The 17054-nt window shown below is 41.4% G+C and overlaps 1 protein-coding gene across 2 annotated transcripts in view; it reads right to left on the bottom strand.

Annotated features, from left to right (window-relative positions):
- pcsk5 (proprotein convertase subtilisin/kexin type 5) overlaps positions 1-1442 on the bottom strand; it is a 352794-nt gene extending 351352 nt beyond the window's left edge. Inside the window, exon 1 of one of the 2 annotated variants that reach the window (XM_062972004.1) lies at positions 711-1442. In XM_062972004.1, the coding sequence (XP_062828074.1) occupies positions 711-878 (168 nt within the window). In that variant the 5' untranslated portion in view covers positions 879-1442. The remainder of the gene's footprint in view (positions 1-710) is intronic. The other variant, XM_008103279.3, reaches the window with a different exon arrangement.
- Between the last annotated feature and the right edge of the window lie 15612 nt (positions 1443-17054).

The raw sequence follows: 17054 nt of genomic DNA, 5'->3' as shown, positions 1-17054 counted from the left end.
AGGGAGGGGGCTTTAAACAAGCTCAGCCAGACAGGTCCTGGACCTCACCAAACTACAAACCCCAGAATTTAAAGTGGATTCATGTTCTAGTGCGATGAGGCACTAGCAAAAACTTCCCGACAGTAAGAGCTGATTAAACAGTGGAAAAGGTGGCTTGCTTCGGAGTCTCTGGATTGTTAAAGCAGGGGCCGGATAATCAGCCGTCTGAAGCAGGCATGGGCAAACTTGGGCCCTCCAGGTGTTTTGGACTTCAACGCCCACCATTCCTAACATCCGGTAGGCTGTTAGGAATGGTGGGAGTTGAAGTCCAAAACACCTGGAGGGCCCAAGTTTGCCCTTGCCTGGGATTGTGTCCTACAGGATCCTTGAGTTGGCAGAGCCCAGTCCCACCTGGTTCTGCCCTGCAGTCCCGGAGAGATAGCCATCCAGCCTCTGCTTGAGGAGACTCCGCCACCTTCCAAGGCGGCATCTCTCTCCCACAGGCGAGCAAGCTCTCATTGTCGGGAAGTTCTTCCTAGCGTGAGCCTCTCTCTTCTTGGAGGGACATTCGCCTTCCTTCCCAACCACCCACGAAGCCCTGGAGAGGGGCTTGGGGGGACTACCTAGGGAGCGAGAGAAAGAGCGAGAGAGGGAGAGAAGGGGAAAGAAAGAGGCGCGCTGCCCGCCCGAACGCCTGCCTGCCTTCCTTCCTTCCTCCGCCGGAGGGTTACCTGTCCGATATTGACGTAGCCGTACTTGCTGGCGATCCGGTTGGCTTCTTGGATCCCGCCGGCGATCCGCACCGCCCAGTGGTTGGTGTACAGGCGGGCCCGGCAGCCCAGCAAGAGGGCCAGCAGGCACAGCAGGTCCCCGCCGAAGCCTCCCCGCTTCCAAATCATCGCCTCGGGCTCCCCTTCTTGCCTTGCCTATGGCCCAGGTGCTGGAGGGGAAGGAAGCGCAAATCCCCAGCCGAGAAACTTTTCTTCTTCCCTCTCTCTTCTCCGAGGCTCACCTTTGGGCACCTCTCGCAAGTCTGGGGCTTTCCCTCCCGACACAAAGTTATCTGGAGGCAGCCAAGAGCTTGGAACCGCGCATGGGAAGCTGGAAAGTTAAAGAGCCCCGCTTTCCCCGCTCTCGGTCACACTTTCTTCAGGCTCTTTCCCTGCTCCATGGAAAGCCTCGGGGGAGAAGGAAGGGGAACGGGGTGCTGTGTTTCCAGTCTCGCTCCCTCTCGCTCTCTTTCCGCTCACTTGCCCAGAGGAGAAGCAGCAGGAGCAGCAGCAACTGGAGCGGCGGCAGGCGGTGTGTGAGTCTTGGCAGCCCAGCGCCTCGGCTCAGGCAGGCGCTGTGTAACCTCCCTCTTTCCCCCGCTTTCCTCCTCCTCTTTCTTCTCCTTCTTCTTTCCCCCTGGAAGCGGGGAGTGCGGAGAGCGCGAGTGGAAATGGCAGCGGCCCTCTTCCCTGCAATAGAAGAGCTCCTCGGCTCCCCTCCCGACAGAAGCCCGCCGGGTCCTAGCGCTTCCTCTTTCCCAAGACCTGGGCAGAAAAGGGGTCTTTTGCTGCCTCTTTACAGGAAAGACCCCACCAGGTTGGTTTTTGAGAGCAGAAAGGGAAATATGTCCACCAAAAACCTTCCCCCCATTTTTTTAAAAAATAAATACAGTAGAGTCTCACTTATCCAACATAAGTTGGATAAGCGAATATCTTGGATAATAAGGAGGGATTAAGGAAAAGCCTATTGCACATCAAATTAGGTTATGATTTTACAAATTAAGCACCAAAACATCATTTTATACAACAAATTTGACAGAAAAAGTTGTTCAATGCACAGTAATGCTATGTAGTAATTACTGTATTTACGAATTTAGCACCAAAATATCACGATGTATGGAAAACATTGACTACAAAAATGTGTTGGATAATCCAGAATGTTGGATAAGCGAGTCTTGGATAAGTGAGACTCTACTGTACTTTAATATTTTATTTATTTATTTTATGCTACCTTCTCCATTTAGGGTAGTGGTTCCCAATTTTTTTTTTGACCAGTTACCACTCTGGAGCCTCAGTGGCAAAGTGCATTAAAGCACTGAGCTGCAGACCAAAAGGTCCCAGGTTCAAGCCCCAGGAGCAGCATGAGCGGCCGCTGTTAGCTCCAGCTCCTGCCAACCTAGCTGTTCGAAAACATGCCAATGTCATTAGATCAATAGGTACCGCTCCAGCGGGAAGGTAACGGCGCTCCATGCAGTCATGCCGGCCACATGACCTTGGAGGTGTCTACGGACAACGCCGGCTTTTCGGCTTAGAAATGAAGATGAGCACCAACCCCCAGAGTCAGACATGACTGGACTTAATGTCAGGGGAAACCTTTACCTTTACCTACCACTCTTCAACATTAGTACCAGAAGGGTTACAAATCAATTTCTGGTCTATTTTAGATTTGGTTATTTATTTATTTGGTCTATTTCTACCCCGCCTTTCTCTATCCCGAAGGGGATTCAAGGCGGCTTACATGGAGGCAATACTTCAATGTCTTAAAAACATATAATCCAGACATTAAAATTAAACATTTAAAAACATAACATTAAAATCACACCATCCATGATCATAATCCAGCACTTTCCAAAGTCAATTCCATATTTCCAGATCTGTTATTGCACTGCCCTATTCACTAAAAGCCTAATCCCACAGCCTATTTTTTTATCATTCTTCTAAAGGCTAGAAGGGAGGAGGCTGATCTAATGCTACTGGGGAGGGAGTTCCATAGCCAAGGGGCCACCACTGAGAAGGCCCTGTCTCTCGTCCCTGAAAACTGCACTTGCGAAGCTGTCGGAACCGAGAGCAGGGCCTCCCTGGATGATCTTAATCTCCAAGATGGTTCATAAGGAGATACGTTCAGACAGGTATGTTAGGCCAGAACCATTTAGAGCTTTATAGGCTAAAGCCAGCACTTTGAATTTTGCTCAGTAGCAGACTGGCAACCTGTGGAGCTGGCGCAACAAGGGAGTTGTATGCTCCCTGTACGCAGCTTCAGTGAGCAATCTGGCTGCCATCGGTTGGACCACTTGAAGCTTCCAAACAGTCTTCAAAGGCACCCCCACGTAGAGTGTGTTGCAGTAATCTATTTGGGATGTAACCAGTGTGTAGACCACCATAGCCAAGTCAGACTTCCCAAGATACGGGCGCAACTGGTGCACAAGTTTTAGTTGTGCAAACTGCTGTGCTGCAGAAAAATCCTGCCAATCCAAAAGGTCAGCAGTTTGATCCTGGGTCGGAGTGAGCACCCACCATTAGCCCCAGCTCACTTGCTCACCTAGCAGATTGAAAGCAAAATGCAAGTAGATAAATAATTATTTGAGAAACTGCAAGTTGCTTCTGGTGTGAGAGAATTGGCCATCTGCAAGGACGTTGTCCAGGGGACACTTGCATGTTTTGATGTTTTTACCATCCTTGTGGGAGGCTTCTCTCATGTCCCCACATAGAGCTGGAGCTGATAGAGGGAGCTCATCTGCATGCCCCCTGGTTGGATTTGAACTGGCAACCTTCAGGTCAGCAACCCAACCTTCAAGTCATCAGTCCTGCCTGCATAAGGGTTAATTTAACCCATGGTGTCACCAGGGGCTCCAGCAGGGAGGTAATAGAGAAGCCCTTAAAGACATCAATCAGAGGAATGCTCATCGGCATGGAAGGTGGACATCCCCCCTCCTCCCGCAGGCATCCAGCACAGCCTCCAAGATGCCAGAAATAAGATGGGGAAAACTGCCTTTACCTCTGTTTGTGTTGTCTGTCCTTGTTAATTGTATAATCGGCATTGAATGTTTGCTGTATGTGTGTTCTGTAAACCTCTCTGAGTCCCCTTTGGGGTATAAATACTGTAAATAAATAAATAAATATTTGGGGTGCTGATTCAAAAAACTGCATTGGGTAAACTTATTTTCTTATACAGACTATATGCTTTCCAGTAGTCACCATCTGCTCGCCCACAAAAAACCATATTTACTTATCTAGAGCTGATGTGATCTATCCAATGCAATTTTCTGAATCAGCACCCCAAATAACCTCAGGAGCAGGCCTAAAAACGAAGACAACAAGGTGCCCCTGCTTCCAGTCACCACATGGAATGGGTCTGCTCAGGAGGAGGGAGGAGGAGGAGAAGCGGCAGTCAGGAGGCTTGTTGCGCCTTTCATCAGTAGTCAGCCTCTCCCCTCTTGATATCTCCTTTACCTTTGCACTATAAGAGGGTTTCACGAGACTAGTAGCTCTCATTACAATGGTGTAGTAATGGTGAGGCCGTGGACCATATTTTAGTTTAGTCCACAGACCCCTGGTTGGGAACCACTGATATAGGGGTTCCAGGCTTACATACAGACATACACACGTGAAACATTTGTAATTAAAAACAATGTAAATATATAAAAATACAAATGAAACCATTTACTTAATTTTATCTCCACCCCCCCCCCCCCTCCCGCCCCTTTATAGGGATTCCAGGCAGCTAACACTATCTGTAAACAATATGTATTGGACTAGATGGCTACATGGGCCGTCTAATCCAACTCCCTGTCATGCAGGAAAAGCACAATCATAACATGCCCAACATATGGCCAACCAGCCTCTGTTTAAAAGCCTCCAAGAAACCACACTTCGAGGCGGAGAGTTCCATTGCTGAACAGCTCTTCTTATGGTCAGGAACTTCTTCCTAATGTTCAGGTGGATCTCCTTTCCTGTAATGTGAACCCATTGCTCCAAGTCCTGTAAGTCAATGGTAATTAACAGCAATGTCATTAAAAATATAGAAATTTTAAAAAGCAACCTGCTTCCCTTATTTAGGGGAGGATTTTTAAAAAGGTTATTCTATTTTAAAACATGTTTTGAATAAATAACAAATGTTTTATTTTTATCCTGCCTTTCTCCTGATATAAGGACTCCAGGCGACTCACAACACATATAAAGCAATGGTAATTGCAATGGGCCAAAACTAACAAAATGAAGTTCAACAGGGACAAATGCAAGATGCTTCACTTCGGCAGAAAAAATGGAAATCAAAGATACAGAATGGGGGACGCCTGGCTTGACAGCAGTGTGTGCGAAAAAGACCTTGGAGTCCTTGTGGACAACAAGTTAAACATGAGCCAACAATGTGATGCGGCTGTTAAAAAAGCCAATGGGATTTTGGCCTGCATCAATAGGGGAATAGCGTCTAGATCCAGGGAAGTCATGCTCCCCCTCTATTCTGCCTTGGTCAGACCACACCTGGAATCACACTGGGTCCAATTTTGGGCACCGCAGTTGAAGGGAGATGTTGACAAGCTGGAAAGCGTCCAGAGGAGGGCGACTAAAATGATTAAGGGTCTGGAGAACAAGCCCTATGAGGAGCGGCTTAAAGAGCTGGGCATGTTTAGCCTGCAGAAGAGAAGGCTGAGAGGAGACATGATAGCTATGTACAAATACGTGAAGGGAAGTCATAGGGAAGAGGGAGCAAGCTTGTTTTCTGCTGCCCTGCAGACTAGGACACGGAACAATGGCTTCAAACTACAGGAAAAGAGATTCCACCTGAACATCAGGAAGAACTTCCTCACTGTGAGAGCTGTTCGACAGTGGAACTCTCTCCCCGGGGCCGTGGTAGAGGCTCCTTCTTTGGAGGCTTTTAAGCAGAGGCTGGATGGCCATCTGTCGGGGGTGCTTTGAATGCGATTTCCTGCTTCTTAGCAGGGGGTTGGACTGGATGGCCCATGTGGTCTCTTCCAACTCTACTATTCTATGATTCTATGATTCTATGATTCTAATTGAAAGCAGTGCATTGAAATATAAATATAGATTTTTTTTTAAAAAAAGCCAACCATTTATGTCATTTAAATGATTTAAAATCATTAATAAGTATTAAAACTTTGTGCCCACCTTAAAATCCTAATCCTTTAAAAGCCTGACCCTAATCAGTTTATAAATTCCTGATGGCAGAGGAATGTTTTTACCTGCTTAGGAAAAGCAAATAGGAAAGGCCAAATAGGAAAGGCCATCCTGATCTCTCTGATTTAATCTGATATACACTGCTGAGTTAATGAAGTTTGACATCATTTTAATTACCACACCTTAATGCTATGGAATCATGGGTGTTGTAGTTTGGTGAGTCCCACTACCCTTTGACATAAAGACCTTGGAAAACTATAACCCTGTTTTTTTTAAAAGGTATAGTACTAGACATAATGGTAGTGCTTCTGATAATTAATAGTCATGCTGGAAGTCTGATTAATGCCCTTCAAACATTTCTCACCAAGGCATAGGGGAGGGGGTGGCCACTCATCTCTTGAAAACATAAATGCCAGCAGGTTTTCAGATCTTTCTCTAAGAATATGCAAGTCTTGAAAGGCTAGAACAGAAACAAATCATCACTGAATTTGATGATTATATCAGCATATTAATTTTTTTGGTGTTGAATACACAGTGAAGTTGTTTTTTAAATAAGGATGTGACAGTACTGCACTTTTATAGTATTTTAATATTTTCTATTATTCTGGCAACATGTTAGAAAGTTATTTTATTTTGTAAGCATTGTCTATCTCTCTCTCTGGCATGGCATTTAATTCAAATCAATTTATTTAATAGTTACTACCTAATAATATCTCAAAAAGGTATAAAAGGATGCTATTTCTTCCTTCCAAGATATTATGAAATCAGACAGCAACTGGCCAATTAAAAAAAGGTTAATCAACATAAAACACTTGGCATCTGTTATCAGTCAGTTCCACTCACCTACTGTTAACCTATTATACTGATCACAACTCAGCCAAAATTGAGCACCTACTCGATTTATTTTGATTTTGGTGGATGAGTTTTGAGTAAAAGCTTAACTTTTGTTTGCTAATGTCCATGATGTTCAAATGTTAAGATGCAAAACTCAAATACATAGAATGGCATACAGAAAGAATCCTTCTCAGTTTATGTCTGCAATATGTCTCTTCATAATAATAACAGCACAATAATAAAAGTTGTTACTGGAATTGATCAAGTATTCACAAAAATTTCATTCAATGTCAGGAAAACTGTTGCCACCTTTACAAGCTTGATTGTTCAGGAAGGAGTCTGATCGTTCTAATTCCACTGACTCTGGGGACAGCTAGATTTAAAACCATGATTAGACTTTTATCTGTGTTGTGTCTGCATGTAACATGGAATAGGGGGATTGAGTCCATGTTGCTCACGCAACTGAGAGAGCCCACTCACAATGTATACACAGTCCATATAGGTATTTGGAGAGGGGTTCCTTAAACACAAGCAGCTCTTTCTAGATGCACATGGGCAAAGTCCAACCCAAGGTTGTTCATGTGATCCCCAACACGTTTGCAGTCTCTTCCCAAAATGAAGATTTGCCATTCCCCCAAACCTTCAGGAGCAGCAATCTGCTGGGAGGGAGTTGCGAGAAGACTGCACTGTTTAACATTTAAAAATTCCAGTTTATCAAAACTAGAAACTACTTCCAGCAACATCTGAATTTGTTTCTCTTTTTAAAACTTTTTTTTGTCCACCGTGTCTTATATGCTTAATTGAGTAACATACCTGTAGGATTAATTTGTTGTTGTGTGCCTTCAAGTCATTTCCAACTTATGGGACCCTAAAGTGAACCTGCTGTGGGATTTTCTTGGCAGGATATGTTAAGAGAGGAGTTTCTTGAGGTTGAGAGAGTGATTTGCCCGAGGTCACCCAGTAGGTTTCCATGGCCAAGCAGGGATTTGAACTCTGGTCTCCAGAGTCGTTATCAGATGCTCAAACCACTACACGATGCTGATCTAATGATAATCTGACTAAATATTAGGCTGCAGCTATACATGATATGAAAGATGTTCATTTGCATCTTTTCCTATGTGCATAACTGAAAGTTGACCATTCAGGAAGAAGCCATTTGAAGATGTTTCCCTTGAAGCTACTGTTTGTCCTCTGAGGAAATCTACGCAGATATATACGTATATCAAAGAGTTGGCAAAAATATTTTGTTGGGTTGCAAATCCCAGAATTACATGCTGATAATAGCCCCAGGCAATGCTGACTGACTGGGAAATTTTGGCAATTCTAGGTGAAAAAAGTAACATTTCCAAGCTCTGATAGTGCCAGTATATGATAGCTTTTGGGGAAAATAACAGCTTCTTGGAGTAGGCTAGAATCTGAAAAAGAAATGGTTTAATGAGGAAGAGTTGGTCCTCACTCGGCTGGTGTGTAAGGTAAAGGAGGTGTTCCCGGACCTACCTTTGCCTTGGCAGCAGGATCCCAGTTCGTAATACTCAAACCCACTAGTCAGTGTTTAATACATTCAGATTACATTCAGAGTCCTCCACATCACAGAGTTTGGCCTTAGTTTTGTCCACCCTCATTCAGCCCCTTGCTGACTTCAGACGCAGCTGTCTCCTCTGGCTCAGAGTAAAAGGAAAAACAGGTGGATATCATCACTTTACAGATGGCAAACAGTGCACACACCAAATCACTGGACAATCTTATCCTGCAATTTTGTGTAAATGAAAGAATGAGAGTTACAACAGGACCTTAGAGAACCTCACAATGTCTATTGAGCGTCTCACAGATTTTCCCCCTCGCTGCATTTTCCACACAAACTGTACCTCAAGTTTCAGCACAGGAAACAGATAATCCCTGCATGTCACAGGGTTTATGGTTGCTTCTAAGTAATTGCCAAAGGTTTTAATCAGTTGAGGCTGTTAATCATTACACAGAACCAGAGCTGTTTTCTTAGCACATTGTATAATGTGTCTCATCATACTAGGGGCTCTGTCAATAGTGCCTAGCACTGCCTACAGTCCAGAGGAATATGCACTGGCCATATCCCATAGTCTCTTGTCATGAGTGCAAGATGGAATTCATACACTCTTCCTTCCCCTCTTTTGCAAACTCTTCCATATAAGCTTCTAGCCCCTTTTAGTATTAGTTTTCTTGGTGGTCTGAAATTCAACTAACTGTGGCTTATATGTGGATCTGTTCTGATTCATGTTAGGTTGAAATTGCCATTTAGTAATATATTCCACCAGGATTGTGTTGGGATTACTCCTAGGAAACAATACTTGCTCAATTGATACAGATAATAGAGTAAGTCCCATGGAATCCAGTTAAATGGGGTTCTGAGCAGCTATATGCATACTGAATAGGATTATGTATGTAAGAGAACAATAAGTAAAAGAATGGTAGCCAGGGCTTGTGTACAGGTTAATAAGAGAAGGATAGCCAAGGCCCATAGAAGTTGGAACTACGTACTACTTTCTGATGTCTGAAATCTCAGGGTCCCCACCATGCTAGAGCTCTGAACAGATCCAATGAACATGCACAAGATCGAAGACAGGAACATAAATTTTTATTCAGCAGAGGTCAGAACGGATGCCACGGGATGAAGTGAAAATCCAAAGTCTGACATGTTTTCCAGATTTTTTTTTGTACCAGGAGCGACTTGAGAAACTGCAAGTTGCTTCTGGTGTGAGAGAATTGGCCAGATGTTTTTACAATACTTGTGGGAGGCTTCTCTTGTGCATGGAGCTGGAGCTGACAGAGGGAGCTCATCCACACTCTCCCCAGGTTGAATTTGAACCAGCAACCTTCAGGTCAGGAATTCAACTTTTAAATCATCTGTCCTGCTGGCAAGGATTTAACCCACTGTGCCACTGGGGGCTCCATGTTTTCCAGTCATAAACATGGATATTATATAGGGAATTTGCACACATTTGGGAACATGACAAACATGGTTGGTGCAGTTCCAGAATCCACTGTTTCATTGGGCAAAGGAGCTTATCCATTTCCAGCTGCTGGCTGGCTCAAAATGTAAAGGTCAGTTAATCTCGGCTGCTGATGGCTGAGTTGTCTGGTGGGAATTTTAATAAATGGTCATTGGCTGCATTTGAAGCTTTCTGCTTTCCATTTGTGTCCACCTTCTGGGAGGGTCTGGATCAAGGAAATAAAGGTTAGTTGATGAGCTTACCCCATGGGACCATGCGTCCCATGAGATTTCCAGATTTGGGGCAGTGGGTGCCTGGATGCCCTGATGGGTTCCAGTATTAAGACAAAAGGGTGAGAAGGTGGTTTGATGGGCTTATAGCTTATGCGAAGCCTAGGTGTTTTGTGAGACAGGAGAACCGGCTGATTCAATTTCTGTTTATTATGAAGGTGTGAGTTAAGGGAAGTATAGTGCATTTCCATAGTGGTTGAGTGGGCAAGGCTTGGGAAAAAGGATTTGGTTTGCTTCATTGGAGAATTCCAGAGAGATCTCCATCTTGCAATGTTTAAATCTCTTAGCTCTCATCCAGGTACTAGTTCATTACCTGCACAATTACAACTTATTCAGATAGAACAGAGAAACTGATCCTGCTGATTGTTGTCCTTCATGTCAACTCCATAAGGTATTATTGACAAGATTTATTCAGAGGAGGTTTGCCATGGCCTTCATCTTAAGCTTGAAAGCGTGTGACTTGCTGAAAGTCACTCAGCAAGTTCCAATGGTTGAGTACGGATTTGAACCTTAGTCTGCTGGACACCATTCCAACATTCAAATCATTGCATCATACTGCTTGTTACGTTGATGGTTGTTTGCTTCAGATAAGTTGCTCAAACTTGGCTATAAAGCATTATATACCAATTTGAGTATCTAATTCGGTTTCAGACAAGCTCTTGGGAAGGTTTTGTGCTGATTTTTAAAAATTTTCGTTGTGTGTTTTTTAAGTTGTAACATAAATTCTTGCTCTTCATGTAGATTGACTATTAGTATTGTAATGGGACTAATATGAAAGCTATTATCTTCAGTCACATGGGATGTTTCTGTCATGCAGACGGAAATATTTGTGTTTTAATCTCCCTATTACAATACTATTGGGTATTAGCTGTTGTATTTCTGTAATGCCATATGATAATACAAAAAGAGCAGAACCAACACATTGCTTCAACAATGCACCTATTGTGGTTACATTTGAAAGATTAAACAGATGAACAGGACGTTCCTCTAATATTGTAGTGAAAAAAATGATCACACAACAGAATGTTTCACTAGTCCAAAGTAATGAATATATGAAACAACTTGTGTGGATATGTGAACAAAATACTCTCTTGAAAAGCTACTTCTTCTTTAAGGTACTGCTTCAAACATGACATTACTGTCAACACAACGGCTTTGGATATGTGGACAACTTTTGAGTATTTTTGGATTTCAGGTTTTGAGATAAATCAACCTGTATTAACTTTACTTAGATATTTTTTCTTCATAATAAAAAAATGAACTATTTGGCTGACTAAAATCAGTAGGATAGTATAAGACTATATGAAAAATCCATATCATTTGTAGGGAATGTGACTATAATTTGTAATTCTTTAATTGTTTCAACTGTCATATGCTTCCTAATGTTCAGGTGGAATCTCCTTTCCTGTAATTTGAACCCATTGCTCCCTCTTCCTTATGACATTTTTTCAAATATTTCAACATGGCGATCATGTCTCCTCTCAACCTTCTCTTCTGCAGACTAAACATCCCCAGTTCTTTAGCCTCTCCTTATAGGACATGGTTTCCAGACCTTTGATCATTTTAGTTGCCCTTCTCTGGACCCCTTCCATCTTGTCAATATCTCTCTTAAATTAAGATCGCGACTTTTCCATTTGTTCAACTTGTTGTCCACTAAGAATCCAAGATCTTTTTCACACGTACTGCTGTCGAGCCAGGCATTATCCATCCTGTATCTTTGCATTTTATTTTTTTCTGCCTAAGTGTAATATCTCACATTTCTCCTTGTTGAAATTCATTTTGTTAGTTTTGACCCAGCTCTCTAATCTGTCAAGGTCATGGTGAATTGTGATCCTGTCTTCTGGAGTATTAGCTATCCCTCCTAATTTGGTGCCATCTGAAAACTTGACAAGTATGCCTCTAAACCTTCATCCAAGTCATTGATAAAGATGTTGAACAGCACTGATTTTGAGAAATCCATGTTGACTTTTAGTGATCACAGCATTCTTTTCTAAGTGATTACAAACTGCCTCCTTAATGATCTGCTACAGATTTTTTTCTGGTATTGATAACAGGCTAACTGAATGATAATTGTTTGCATCCTCTTTTTTCCTTTCGTGAAGATAGGGACAACATTTATCCTTCTCCAGTCTGCTGGGACTTCTCTTCTCCAAGGTATTAATTTGTTTTTCATTTGTGTTCTTAGAAAACCTTGATAGGGCTTTTTCTCTGTTTTCTAGAGAACTAGAACTACTGTCAAGCGTATGGAGTGAATTCCTGCCAAATATATGTATTCAACTCCCTTCCTCAGAGTGTGCTTAAGAATGGGAGTATATACTGTTATACAGCTCTTTCTTGGACATACAGCTATTTTTCTTCTTCAGGTAGTCCCATTCAAGCCAATAAGTATGGTTTGGCAGAAGTAGTTTAAAGATAATGGTCCTTGTAAAAAAACAAACACATAGCCCCTCCTTTCTGTTCTATGTTTTTGTCCTGAAGAAAGATATATTTGAATTTTCAAATGAGTTTATTCATAAAGACTGCTTTTGACATGTGTTTGATCTATTGCACCTAAGAATTCTGTAGAGGTCTCCCGGTGCCATTACAAGTTTCTCCGCTGACAGAACTATAACTTTCAAACATGCATCAGCTATTTTTCATTGCTCATATGGTTACGTGAAACATCAGTTCATGAAAAATATTGTGACTCTACATTTCTTTTTACTTCTTCGAGGAAATATATTCCATTTGAGCTGGGGAGCATAAGTACTTTGAGTGATTTTTGAGCTATATATAGCAAGATATCAAAATGTGAAGCAAGAGCTGAGAACAAGCTCATCGTGTTTTAAAGCCAATGATATAGGTGTTCTATGTCTAGACATCAAATGGTGATGTTCTGTTGGCTTTGGGGGAACATATACTTTCTGTATGGTTCTTTTTCAATAATCCTGTTCCTGTTTCAGTTATGTTGATGGTGGCCTTGCTGGCTGTAGGATTTTTAGTGTTATAGTGCAGGGGTCCCCAAACTAAGGCCCGGGGGCCGGATGCGGCCCTCCAAGGTCATTTACCTGGCCCACGCCCTCAGTTTTATAATATAATATTTTTATATCAGTTTTAATAATATAATATATTGTATATACATATAATATTGATAATCTTATGTTATACAATATAATACTAATAATAATACCATATAATATTAATTATATGTTATATATTACATATTATATAATAGTATAGTGGTATAGTTCAATATAGTAATATATAATGCTAATATTGTGTTATGCTAATAATAAAATATATTGTATGTACATACAGCTGCTCTGAGTCCCCTTCGGGGTGAGAAAGGTGGGATATAAATGTAGTAAATAAATTCAGTAAATAAATAATTAATTTTAGACTTAGGTTCGGCCAAAGTCTGACATGACTTGAAGGCACACAACAACAACAATCCTAATTAACTTGACTATCTCATTGGCCAGTATCAGGCCTAGACTTTCCATTGAAATCCTAATAGGTTTATGTTGGTTAAAATTGTTTTCATTTTCAAATATTGTATTGTTCTTTCGTTGTTGTTGTTATTATTATTATTGCACTACAAATAAGACATGTGGAATTGGTTTGTATTTTTTTTTTCAAATGATAATTCGGCCCCTCAACAGTCTGAAGGATTGTGGACTGGCCCTCTGCTTAAAAAGTTTGGGGACCCCTGTTATAGTGTAACAAACAACTTTTCCAAGTTCTGCAGAGCATGTTACACTTCTATGAGATATATATATATATATATATATATATATATATATATATATATATATATATGTAATAAAGTGAAAATATGTTTGTACTTACGTATACATGTATGTGCCTATGTTTATATGTGATTTCCAAGATAGCTCCCACCTCCAAGGAGCCCTGTGACTCCTACCAACAATGGATCTGGACCAAATTTGGCACATACTATTAAAAAGGTAAATCTACACAATTTGATACTACTTTAATTGCCATGGCCCAATGCTATGGAATCAAGAGAGTTGTAATTTTACAATGTCTTTGGCCTTTTTTTCAAAAGAGTGCTATTGCATTACGAAATTACAAATCCCAGGATTCTAGGGCAGTTAAAGTGGTGTCCAACTACATTATTTCTACTGTGGAGATGCACACATATTATTTATGTACTATTTAATTTTATAATGCCAAGAATGAGCTATTTGAATGCACTAGCATCAGACTTATTGTATACTGTAGGGGTGGGAATTCTGAAGCAATTATAACTATATGGTGGGCCAAAAGTCACAAAGGGACTTCAATATTTAATGACTCCTTTATTTTTTGTTTTTAATTTACAGTGCCATAGGATCATATACAACATATATAGGAAATAACTTTATATTACGTGTGAAAAATTAAATTAAATACTGTTGTCCTGAATCCAATGCTTCCCAATCAAGGTACACAGAGATGTATTTATCAAAGAAAGATGCCAGGGAGAATCCCAGATCTGAAATGTCTTCTATTTACAGATGGCTTTTTATAGACATTCAAGATAATGGACATTGTTCTGATTGGTACAAATTATGATCCATTGTCTCAGGGCGCTTCTACATGACACTTCAATGGGCATCAAAGCAGGTTTTAAAAACCCTCATTTGCACACGTTTAAGTTCCCACCCCCAACTCCAAAAACTCTGGCTTTCCGGGGTGTGTGTGTCTAGATGCCATAAATGTTTTTTAAAAACTTACCAGGTTGACATTAAGGTGGTCTAAACTATTTGTAGAAATGACACACCAGGAAAGGAGGGGGGTAAGAGGAGGAGGAAATCACTCTCAAGCGCAGCTGGCGGGGACAAGAGACAGGGCCTTCTCAGTGGTGGCTCCTCGGCTGTGGAACTCCCTCCCCAGCAACATCTAGCAGGCTCCATCCCTTCTGGGGTTCAGAAAGAAACTGAAGACCTGGCTATGCAAGCAAGCATTTAAAGAATAAGTTTCGTTGGCTTCGACGCGGTCTGGATTAAGGTTTTTGTACAAGGTTTGGTGGATGAATGGCGCAAGCATTTTGCACTGTTTTTAATTTTGTTTGTATATTATGATGTTATTTAAATGTTTTGATTGTTTTAATGTTATTTATTGTATATTGATGTATTGGCATTAATTGCCATTTTTGTAAGTCTCCTCGAGTGAGAAGGGCAGGGTAGAAATGATAGAAATAAATAAATAAATAAACTCCTCAAACCCCCCGCCCCCCCCAGGTTTCCTGGTCTATCATTTCTATGCACCAGGAGAGATAAAGGACCACTAAGGGGTGTTTTGGGGGGCTTGGGGGAGGGAGTGGGTGTTTGTCCCCACAGGCTCAGTAACTCATTAGACTCAGGTCTTTCAGGAAGGCTCAGAACTAATGAGGTATTTAATTAATTTGGAATAACCAAGGTTATTCTGAATTAATTCATTTTTCCAGGGGACGTTATTTGGATGCCCCTGGTATAAATCCAGACAGGCCCCGCCTTTTGGGCCTGTCTGGATGAAAACTCATTGGTTCGATTGTTGTCATGTTTCACAGCTTGTGCTAAGATTCATTTTGCCCCTGTATGATTGCCTTGCCAGCTGATTGATATCTGCATTCCGATCTGTGATTTAACCTGGCTGCTTGATTGATGAGGAAGTTCCTGTGCTTTTGAGGTGACCTGTGCGTATTGTGTGTTGGTGGGAAGAAAGAAAGTAAGGCAATGCTTCCCAGCAGGGGGTGTTTCCTGCTTCTGAAGTTTAACCATGACCCAGGATTTCACGTATCTGAGTCTTGGGGCCCTGACCTTTCAGGGTCTGGGTTTTGGATTAAAATATCATAGCATCATATACAGTATAGAGCAGACCCCTAGTGACTTTTGCTCTGGTTATAGGAAAATCCAGGAGTAAACGTATTACACCCATACTAAAGTCACTCCACTGGCTGCCAATTAGTTTCAGGGCAAAGTACAAAGTGTTGGTTTTGACATTTAAAACCCCCCATGGTTTGGATCCAGGTTACCAACAGAATCGCCTTCTCCAGGATAATCTGCCCCGAACTCTTAGGTCCCCAGGGAGGGGGCTATTCCAGCCGCTCAGAACCTAACTGGCATGTGTCACCCAGAGGACCTTTTCATCAGCCACCCCAAGACTGTGGAATGACCTGCTGGAAGAGCTCCAACAGCTAAATGAACTGTCGAAATGAAAAAAAACATTTGAAGACCAATCTCTCCTGGCAGGCCTACCCGGTCAGTTTTAAGCACGAATTTTAAACTTGCATGTTGTGTTTAATCTTTACTCTGTGTATTTTAATATGTATTTTGTAGAAATATGTTTTAATATGTGTATTTTATAGCATGTTTTAGATTATTATATATTTTTAGAGATGCCATGCGGCATATTATTATTATTATTATTATTATTATTATTATTATTATTATTATTATTATTATTATCCCACCCCTAATAACCTGTATCAAAGCCAGTAGGAAATTGAGTTATTGAAAGCCAAAAGTAACATGTTTAGTATATTATTTTGTCTATATCTTATTTATGTGGTGCATTTATCTCCCACTTTTTCTCTACCATGAAATCCATGGTCTAAATGGTGCTTTCATGGGTCCTATGCCTAGGCACTGGCTTATGTTCAGCTAAAATGCTCCATGTTCCTTCAGATCATGCCCTGAAATAGCTGGATTTGTACTTTTTCTGTCTATAATGTTTGCTAGATTAAGCATCTCCTGTGGATTTCTTCAAATGATACGAGTAACTTCTATCAGACAACAGTTTCTTCTGCTACCCTTGAATATACTTGAGTCTTTGTTCAAACAGAAGTGCCACCTAAAAACCTTCTGTTTTGTAATGTCACTATACTGAAATACAGCTTTCTCCTATAAAAGAGGAGCAATGTTTCATCTGACTTCAGCAACACTGGGAAATGCCTGTTCAAAACACTTTGCTTGAGGCTTTGAGTTCAGAGTAGCTTATTTTGCTCTTTAATTGAAAAGAACAAATCTACCTGCAAATAGAGTGGGAACATTTATTCAGACCCTTGCAACTCAATAATAGCAACCCTGTGCATTGTTTATACTGGAGTAAGCCCCACTGAA

Source organism: Anolis carolinensis, chromosome 2 (genome assembly GCF_035594765.1).
Source record: "Anolis carolinensis isolate JA03-04 chromosome 2, rAnoCar3.1.pri, whole genome shotgun sequence".
NCBI lineage: Eukaryota > Metazoa > Chordata > Lepidosauria > Squamata > Dactyloidae > Anolis > Anolis carolinensis.
This window is presented reverse-complemented; position numbering and strand designations above follow the sequence as displayed.